This window comes from Oncorhynchus mykiss, chromosome 8 (genome assembly GCF_057628025.1).
Source record: "Oncorhynchus mykiss isolate SJ-2025 chromosome 8, ASM5762802v1, whole genome shotgun sequence".
NCBI lineage: Eukaryota > Metazoa > Chordata > Actinopteri > Salmoniformes > Salmonidae > Oncorhynchus > Oncorhynchus mykiss.
Window position 1 is genome coordinate 88980166 of NC_143029.1, and position 10464 is coordinate 88990629.

The following is a 10464-nucleotide window of genomic DNA, read 5'->3' on the forward strand; positions in this document are numbered from 1 at the left end:
ACTGCAGCTACTCTCTGTTTATTATCTATGCATAGTAACTTTAATTCTACTTACATGTACATATTACCTCCATTACCTTGACTAACCTGTGCCCCCACACCTTGACTCTGTACTGGTACCCCCTGTATATAGCCTCCACATTGAATCTGTACTGTAACTCCCTGTATATAGTCTCCACATTGACTCTGTACCGGTACCTCCTGTATATAACCTCCTCATTGACTCTGTACCGGTACCTCCTGTATATAACCTCCACATTGACTATGTACCGGTACCCCCTGTATATAGCCTCCACATTGACTCTGTACCGGTACCCCCTGTATATAGCCTCCACATTGACTCTGTACCGGTACCCCCTGTATATAGCCTCCACATTGACTCTGTACCGTAACACCCTATATATAGCCTCCACATTGACTCTGTACCGTAATACCCTGTATATAGCCTCCACATTGACTCTGTACCGGTACCCCCTGTATATAGTCTCCACATTGACTATGTACCGGTATCACCTGTATATAGTCTCCACATTGACTCTGTACCGGTATCACCTGTATATAGTCTCCACATTGACTCTGTACCGGTACCCCCTGTATATAGCCTCCACATTGACTCTGTACCGGTATCCCCTGTATACAGCCTCCACATTGACTCTGTACCGGTACCCCCTGTATATAGCCTCCACATTGATCCTGTATATAGCCTCCACATTGACTCTGTACCGGTACCCCCTGTAAATAGCCTCCACATTGACTCTGTACCGGTACCCCCTGTATATAGCCTCCACATTGACTCTGTACCGGTACCCCCTGTATATAGCCTCCACATTGACCCTGTTCCGGTACCACCTGTATATAGCCTCCACATTGACTCTGTACCGGTACCCCCTGTATATAGCCTCCACATTGACTCTGTACCGGTACCCCCTGTATATAGCCTCCACATTGACTCTGTACCGGTACCCCCTGTATATAGCCTCCACATTGACCCTGTTCCGGTACCCCCTGTATATAGCCTCCACATTGACTCTGTACCACAACACCCTGTATATAGCCTCCACATTGACCCTGTATATAGCCTCCACATTGACTCTGCTAAGCTAACGCTGTGTAGCTGTTGAGTCACTGACCTAGTGGACAGGACAGGGGGAGCCCTAAGCTAACGCTGTGTAGCTGTGGAGTCACTGAGGGGAGCGCTAAGCTAACGCTGTGGAGTTACTGAGGGGAGCGCTAAGCTAACGCTGTGGAGTCACTGACCTAGTGGACAGGACAGGGGGAGCGCTAAGCTAACGCTGTGGAGTCACTGACCTAGTGGATAGGACAGGGGTAGCGCTAAGCTAACGCTGTGTAGCTGTTGAGTCACTGACCTAGTGGACAGGACAGGGGGAGCGCTAAGCTAACGCTGTGTAGCTGTGGAGTCACTGTCCTAGTGGACAGGACAGGGGGAGCCCTAAGCTAACGCTGTGGAGTCACTGACCTAGTGGATAGGACAGGGGGAGCGCTAAGCTAACGCTGTGGAGTCACTGAGGGGAGCGCTAAGCTAACGCTGTGGAGTCACTGACCTAGTGGACAGGACAGGGGGAGCGCTAAGCTAACGCTGTGGAGTCACTGACCTAGTGGATAGGACAGGGGGAGCGCTAAGCTAACGCTGTGTAGCTGTTGAGTCACTGACCTAGTGGACAGGACAGGGGGAGCGCTAAGCTAACACTGTGGAGTCACTGACCTAGTGGATAGGACAGGGGGAGCGCTAAGCTAACGCTGTGTAGCTGTGGAGTCACTGACCTAGTGGACAGGAAAGGGGGAGCGTTAAGCTAACGCTGTGTAGCTGTGGAGTCACTGAGGGGATCGCTAAGCTAACGCTGTGTAGCTGTGGAGTCACTGAGGGGAGCGCTAAGCTAACGCTGTGTAACTGTTGAGTCACTGACCTAGTGGACAGGACAGGGGGAGCGCTAAGCTAACGCTGTGTAGCTGTGGAGTCACTGACCTAGTGGACAGGACAGGGGGAGCGCTAAGCTAACAATGTGGAGTCACTGACCTAGTGGACAGGACAGGGGGAGCGCTAAGCTAACGCTGTGTAGCTGTTGAGTCACTGACCTAGTGGACAGGACAGGGGGAGCGCTAAGCTAACACTGTGTAGCTGTGGAGTCACTGACCTAGTGGACAGGAAAGGGGGAGCGTTAAGCTAACGCTGTGTAGCTGTGGAGTCACTGAGGGGATCGCTAAGCTAACGCTGTGTAGCTGTGGAGTCACTGAGGGGAGCGCTAAGCTAACGCTGTGTAACTGTTGAGTCACTGACCTAGTGGACAGGACAGGGGGAGCGCTAAGCTAACGCTGTGTAGCTGTGGAGTCACTGAGGGGAGCGCTAAGCTAACGCTGTGGAGTCACTGAGGGGAGCGCTAAGCTAACGCTGTGGAGTCACTGACCTAGTGGACAGGACAGAGGGAGCGCTAAGCTAACGCTGTGGAGTCACTGACATAGTGGACAGGACAGGGGGATCGATAAGCTAACACTGTGTAGCTGTGGAGTCACTGACCTAGTGGACAGGACAGGGGGAGCAGAGGGGAGCGCTAAGCTAACACTGTGTAGCTGTGGAGTCACTGACCTAGTGGACAGGACAGGGGAAGCGCTAAGCTAACACTGTGTAGCTGTGGAGTCACTGACCTAGTGGACAGGACAGGGGGAGCGCTAAACTAACGCTGTGGAGTCACTGAGGGGAGCGCTAAGCTAACACTGTGTAGCTGTGGAGTCACTGACCTAGTGGACAGGACAGGGGAAGCGCTAAGCTAACACTGTGTAGCTGTGGAGTCACTGACCTAGTGGACAGGACAGGGGGAGCGCTAAACTAACGCTGTGGAGTCACTGAGGGGAGCGCTAAGCTAACGCTGTGTAGCTGTGGAGTCACTGACCTAGTGGACAGGACAGGGGGAGCGTTAAGCTAACGCTGTGTAGCTGTGGAGTCACTGAGGGGATCGCTAAGCTAACGCTGTGTAGCTGTGGAGTCACTGAGGGGAGCCCTAAGCTAACGCTGTGGAGTCACTGACCTAGTGGACAGGACATGTGGGAGCAGAGGGGAGCCCTAAGCTAACGCTGTGTAGCTGTGGAATCACTGAGGGGAGCGCTACATTAAGGCTGTGTAGCTGTGGAGTCACTGAGGGGAGCGCTAAGCTAACGCTGTGTAGCTGTGGAGTCACTGAGGGGAGCGCTAAATTAAGGCTGTGTAGCTGTGGAGTCACTGAGGGGGAGCACTAAATTAAGGCTGTGTAGCTGTGGAGTCACTGAGGGGAGCGCTAAGCTAACGCTGTGTAGCTTTGGAGTCACTGAGGGGAGCGCTAAATTAAGGCTGTGTAGCTGTGGAGTCACTGAGGGGAGCGCTAAGCTAACGCTGTGTAGCTGTGGAGTCACTGAGGGGAGCGCTAAATTAAGACTGTGAAGCTGTGGAGTCACTGAGGGGAGCGCTAAGCTAACGCTGTGTTTTTTTTATTTTTTATTTCACCTTTACTTAACCAGATAGGCTAGTTGAGAACAAGTTCTCATTTGCAACTGCGTCCTGGCCAAGATAAAGCATAGCAGTGTGAACAGACAACACAGAGTTACACATGGAGTAAACAATTAACAAGTCAGTAACACAGTAGAAAAAAAAGGGGAAGTCTATATACATTGTGTGCAAAAGGCATGAGGAGGTAGGCGAATAATTACAATTTTGCAGATTAACACTGGAGTGATAAATGATCAGATGGTCATGTACAGGTAGAGATATTGGTGTGCAAAAGAGCAGAAAAGTAAATAAATACAGTATGGGGATGAGGTAGGTAAAAATGGGTGGGCTATTTACCGATAGACTATGTACAGCTGCAGCGCTCGGTTAGCTGCTCAGATAGCAGATGTTTGAAGTTGGTGAGGGAGATAAAAGTCTCCAACTTCAGCGATTTTTGCAATTCGTTCCAGTCACAGGCAGCAGAGAACTGGAACGAAAGGCGGCCAAATGAGGTGTTGGCTTTAGGGATGATCAGTGAGATACACCTGCTGGAGCGCGTGCTACGGGTGGGTGTTACCATCGTGACCAGTGAACTGAGATAAGGCGGAGCTTTACCTAGCATGGACTTGTAGATGACCTGGAGCCAGTGGGTCTGGCAACAAATATGTAGCGAGGGCCAGCCGACTAGAGCATACAAGTCGCAGTGGTGGGTGGTATAAGGTGCTTTAGTGACAAAACGGATGGCACTGTGATAAACTGCATCCAGTTTGCTGAGTAGAGTGTTGGAAGCAATTTTGTAGATGACATCGCCGAAGTCGAGGATCGGTAGGATAGTTAGTGTTATTAGGGTAAGTTTGGCGGCGTGAGTGAAGGAGGCTTTGTTGCGGAATAGAAAGTCGACTCTTGATTTGATTTTCGATTGTAGATTTGATATGATTCTGGAAGGAGAATTTGCAGTCTAGCCAGACACCTAGGTACTTATAGATGTCCACATATTCTAGGTCGGAACCATCCAGGGTGGTGATGCTAGTCAGGCATGCGGGTGCAGGCAGCTAACGGATGAAAAGCATGCATTTGGTTTTACTAGCGTTTAAGAGCAATTGGAGGCCACGGAAGGAGTGTTGTATGGCATTGAAGCTCATTTGGAGGTTAGATAGCACAGTGTCCAAGGACGGGCCGGAAGTATATAGAATGGTGTCGTCTGCGTAGAGGTGGATCAGGGAATCGCCCGCAGCAAGAGCAACATCATTGATATATACAGAGAAAAGAGTTGGCCCGAGGATTGAACCCTGTGGCACCCCCATAGAGACTGCCAGAGGACCGGACAGCATGCCCTCCGATTTGACACACTGAACTCTGTCTGCAAAGTAATTGGTGAACCAGGCAAGGCAGTCATCCGAAAAACCGAGGCTACTGAGTCTGCCGATGAGAATATGGTGATTGACAGAGTCGAAAGCCTTGGCAAGGTCGATGAAGACGGCTGCACAGTACTGTCTTTTATCGATGGCGGTTATGATATTGTTTAGTACCTTGAGCGTGGCTGAGGTGCACCCGTGACCGGCTCCCAAAACCAGATTGCACAGCGGAGAAGGTACGGTGGGATTCGAGATGGTCAGTGATCTGTTTGTTGACTTGGCTTTCGAAGACCTTAGATAGGCAGGGCAGGATGGATATAGGTCTGTAACAGTTTGGGTCCAGGGTGTCTCCCCCTTTGAAGAGGGGGATGACTGTGGCAGCTTTCCAATCCTTGGGGATCTCAGACGATATGAAAGAGAGGTTGAACAGGCTGGTAATAGGGGTCGCGACAATGGCGGCGGATAGTTTCAGAAATAGAGGGTCCAGATTGTCAAGCCCAGCTGATTTGTACGGGTCCAGGTTTTGCAGCTCTTTCAGAACATCTGCTATCTGGATTTGGGTAAAGGAGAACCTGGAGAGGCTTGAGCGAGTAGCTGCAGGGGGGGCGGAGCTGGTGGCCGAGGTTGGAGTAGCCAGGCGGAAGGCATGGCCAGCCGTTGAGAAATGCTTGTTGAAGTTTTCGATAATCATGGATTTATCGGTGGTGACCGTGTTACCTAGCCTCAGTGCAGTGGGCAGCTGGGAGGAGGTGCTCTTGTTCTCCATGGACTTCACAGTGTCCCAGAACTTTTTGGAGTTGGAGCTACAGGATGCAAACTTCTGCCTGAAGAAGCTGGCCTTAGCTTTCCTGACTGACTGCGTGTATTGGTTCCTGACTTCCCTGAACAGTTGCATATCGCAGGGACTATTCGATGCTATTGCAGTCCGCCACAGGATGTTTTTGTGCTGGTCGAGGACAGTCAGGTCTGGAGTGAACCAAGGGCTGTATCTGTTCTTAGTTCTGCATTTTTTGAACGGAGCATGCTTATCTAAAATGGTGAGGAAGTTACTTTTAAAGAATGACCAGGCATCCTCAACTGACGGGATGAGGTCAATGTCCTTCCAGGATACCCGGGCCAGGTCGATTAGAAAGGCCTGCTCACAGAAGTGTTTTAGGGAGCGTTTGACAGTGATGAGGGGTGGTCGTTTGACTGCGGCTCCGTAGCGGATACAGGCAATGAGGCAGTGATCGCTGAGATCCTGGTTGAAGACAGCGGAGGTGTATTTGGAGGGCCAGTTGGTCAGGATGACGTCTATGAGGGTGCCCTTGTTTACAGATTTAGGGTTGTACCTGGTGGGTTCCTTGATGATTTGTGTGAGATTGAGGGCATCTAGCTTAGATTGTAGGACTGCCGGGGTGTTAAGCATATCCCAGTTTAGGTCACCTAACAGAACAAACTCTGAAGCTAGATGGGGGGGCGATCAATTCACAAATGGTGTCCAGGGCACAGCTGGGAGCTGAGGGGGGTCGGTAGCAGGCGGCAACAGTGAGAGACTTATTTCTGGAGAGAGTAATTTTCAAAATTAGTAGTTCGAACTGTTTGGGTATAGACCTGGAAAGTATGACATTACTTTGCAGGCTATCGCTGCAGTAGACTGCAACTCCTCCCCCTTTGGCAGTTCTATCTTGACGGAAAATGTTATAGTTGGGTATGGAAATCTCAGAATTTTTGGTGGCCTTCCTGAGTCAGGATTCAGACACGGCAAGGACATCAGGGTTAGCAGAGTGTGCTAAAGCAGTGAGTAAAACAAACTTAGGGAGGAGGCTTCTGATGTTGACATGCATGAAAACAAGGCTTTTTCGATCACAGAAGTCAACAAATGAGGGTGCCTGGGGACATGCAGGGCCTGGGTTTACCTCCACATCACCCGCGGAACAGAGGAGTAGAATGAGGGTGCGGCTAAAGGCTATCAAAACTGGTCGCCTAGAGCGTTGGGGACAGAGAATAAAAGGAGCTGTGGAGTCACTGAGGGGAGCGCTAGATTAAGGCTGTGTAGCTGTGGAGTCACTGAGGGGGGCGCTAAATTAAGGCTGTGTAGCTGTGGAGTCACTGACCTAGTGGACAGGACAGGGGGAGCGCTAAGCTAACGCTATGTAGTTGTGGAGTCACTGAGGGGAATGCTAAATTAAGGCTGAGTAGCTGTGGAGTCACTGAGGGGAGCGCTAAGCTAACGCTGTGTAGCTGTGGAGTCACTGAGGGGAATGCTAAAATAAGGCTGTGTAGCTGTGGAGTCACTGACCTAGTGGACAGGACAGGGGGAGCGCTAAGCTAACGCTGTGCGGCTGTGGAGTCACTGAGGGGAGCACTAAATTAAGGCTGTGTAGCTGTGGAGTCACTGAGGGGAGCGCTACATTAAGGCTGTGTAGCTGTGGAGTCACTGAGGGGAGCGCTACATTAAGGCTGTATAGCTGTGGAGTCACTGAGGGGAGCGCTACATTAAGGCTGTGTAGCTGTGGAGTCACTGAGGGGAGCGCTACATTAAGGCTGTGTAGCTGTGGAGTCACTGAGGGGAGCGCTAAGCTAATGCTGCGTAGCTGTGGAGTCACTGAGGGGAATGCTAAATTAAGGCTATGTAGCTGTGGAGTCACTGACCTAGTGGACAGGACAGGGGGAGCGCTAAGCTAACGCTGTGTGGCTGTGGAGTCACTGAGGGGAGCACTAAATTAAGGCTGTGTAGCTGTGGAGTCACTGACCTAGTGGACAGGACAGGGGGAGCACTAAATTAAGGCTGTGTAGCTGTGGAGTCACTGAGGGGAGCGCTACATTAAGGCTGTGTAGCTGTGGAGTCACTGAGGGGAGCGCTACATTAAGGCTGTGTAGCTGTGGAGTCACTGAGGGGAGCGCTACATTAAGGCTGTGTAGCTGTGGAGTCACTGAGGGGAGCGCTAAATTAAGGCTGTGTAGCTGTGGAGTCACTGAGGGGAGCGCTAAGCTAACGCTGTGTAGCTGTGGAGTCACTAAGAGGAGCGCTAAATTAAGGCTGTGTAGCTGTGGAGTCACTGAGGGGAGCGCTAAGCTAACGCTGTGTAGCTGTGGAGTCACTGAGGGGAGCGCTACATTAAGGCTGCGTCAGCCCTCTCTAGGAGCTGACACTTTACATAGCTGACTCTGACGAACACTCGCCTTTGTTATATTGCTTTAACTGGACAGTGTGTACACACACACACACACACAGAGAGAGAAAGAGAGATACAGACACACACACACACACACACACAGAGAGAGAAAGAGATACAGACACACACACACATTCCTTCTGAGAAACCTTAGCATAATGTAGCCTATTGTATCACAACCAACCACCCATCCTGCCACACACCAGGTCCTAGTACAGTAACCACTAGGGCTTCCTGGTCTCCCCCTATGATCTATACTCAAAGATAGTGCACTGAATAGGGTGCAATTTGGGGCGTGAACCCAGACTCACCTTCAGAATGGAAGGCTTCTTTAAGGCTGAGCAGCATATCGGAAAACCTCCGTACGTCATTCACCAGCTGCATCACATAGTCCGGATCAACCCCAGGCGCTCCTACCATGGTGGACCCCAGACCCAAACTGTTGGGCCCAAGCCCCATACTCCCCAGTGGGTTGGTGGTCCTGGAGCACCGGCCCGTGTTGGAGAGACGAGACGGGCCCTGGGTGGTGATGCTGGAGCGATGCTGTTTGTTCTGTTGGTGTTTTGTATTGTTCCCTTCTTTTTCTTCTCCTCCTCCTCCAGTACCACTGCTGCTCTTCCGTATCATCCCAGAGGTTCTTGTGGCCGTCCGTCCCGTCTACCTAGAGTATGCTACGGGCCACTGGGATGGTGTTAGCCCCCATGTGGGTGGTCCTGACCGATCCTAAGTCCCAGGTTGGCTCTATAACACTAGATGTTGTGTCGTTTTGTTTGACTTGCTACTTTTCTGGCAATGTTATTTAACTTCTTTCTATCATATCTCATGTTTGTTATGTGTGTTAAATACATGAAGACAATTTAGCAAGTATTAGTAGCATGAAGTTAAATAGTTAAGTTAGCTATCTAGTTAAATTACAGTGTAGAGTTGGTAAACATTTGTTACAATGTTCTTACAACTGTTAGCTACAAATGTAAATGTGTTGTTATTATATTTTTAGCCACCTCACCTCCTATACAATCAACCGGGACCGTGTATTTCCAGCTCTAACGTTACACCGGAAAAATATCCGCCTAGTCAGCACCGATAGAGCAGGGAGTCTGTAACTCCGCCGTGCTGGCATCCCAAATAACGTTAGTTTGAGTCGAGGGCTAAGCAGTAGCATTACTTCTCTCTATCAGAAACATAATAAACTCACCTGACTTGTGTACTCCAGTGGCATTCTCAATGAAAAATTTAATAAAGTTATTTATACAAATCTGAAAAAAACAAATGAAAAAAAAAAACCCCACATGTTTCAAAAGGAGAATAGCTTCTTCTTCGTGTTGAGTTTGAGTCACTTAGCGTTCACAACGTTGCCTGTTCCAGCCTCCAGTCATGTGATGCTGGAACCTCCTTGTTCCTGGCTGTCCCTCACACACTTCCTACAATAGTTCATCTACACTCGTCGCTTCTACTGTCGTCTAGTAAATTGTTCTATTTGCGATAAATGCACTGTAAATAATAGATTGATGTAGAATGTAGTAATGTTGCCTGATGATGGTTTAGTACATTTTAACATTAGTGTGTATATTTATTTTATTTTTTATATATGTTTTATTTATTTAACCCAGGTAGGCCAGTTGAGAACAAGTTCTGATTTACAACTGCGACCTGGCCAAGATAAAGCAAAGCAGTGTGACACAAACAACAACACAGAGTTACACATAAACAAAGGTACAGTCAATAACACAATAGAAAAGAAAAATAGAAAAATCTATGTACACTGTGGGCAAATGTAGAAGAGTAGGGAAGTGGACAATAAATAGGCCATAGAGACGAAATAATTACAATTTAGCATTAACACTGGAGTGATAAGATGTACAGATTATGATGTGTAAGTAGAGATACTGGGGTGCAAAAGAGCAAGAGGATAAACAACAATATGGGGATGAGGTAGTTGGGTGTGCTATTTACAGACTGGCTGTGTACAGGTACAGTGTTTGGTAAACTGCTCAGACAGCTGATGTTTGAGAGGGAGATATAAACCTGCTGGAGCTCTTGCTACGGGTGGGTGTTGCTATGGTGACCGGTGAGCTGAGATAAGGCGGGGATTTACCTAGCAAAGACTTATAGATGAAGTAACACTGTAATAACGCATTTAGACTGAACTAAAATAAACACAACATGCAACAATTTCAAAGATTGTTCTGAGTTACAGTTCATATAAGGAAATAAGTCCATTTAAATAAATTCATTAGGCCTTAATCTATGGATTTCACATGACTGGGAATACAGATATGCATCTGTTGGTCACAGATACCTTCTTAAAAAAAATAGGTAGGAGTGTGGATCAGAAAACCAGTCAGTATCTGGTGTGATCACCATTTGTCTCATGCAGCGTGACACATCTCCTTCACATAGAGTTGATCAGGCTGTTGATTGTGGCCTGTGGAATGTTGTCCCACTCCTCTTCAATGGATGTGCTTAGTAGCTGGATA

At 48.9% G+C, this 10464-nt stretch overlaps 1 protein-coding gene across 7 annotated transcripts in view; it reads right to left on the reverse strand.

Moving 5' to 3' along the window:
- LOC110530853 (rho GTPase-activating protein 29) overlaps nt 1–9368 on the reverse strand; it is a 104772-nt gene extending 95404 nt beyond the window's left edge. For 4 of the 7 annotated variants that reach the window (XM_090182928.1, XM_036986631.2, XM_036986630.2 and 1 more), the window contains exons 1-2: nt 9183–9368; nt 8299–8668 (exon numbers count right to left, since the gene is read on the reverse strand). In XM_090182928.1, the coding sequence (XP_090039054.1) occupies nt 8299–8614 (316 nt within the window). In that variant the 5' untranslated portion in view covers nt 8615–8668; nt 9183–9368. The remainder of the gene's footprint in view (nt 1–8298; nt 8669–9182) is intronic. The other 3 variants (XM_090182926.1, XM_036986629.2, XM_090182927.1) reach the window with 2 other exon arrangements.
- Nucleotides 9369–10464: the final 1096 nt, after the last annotated feature.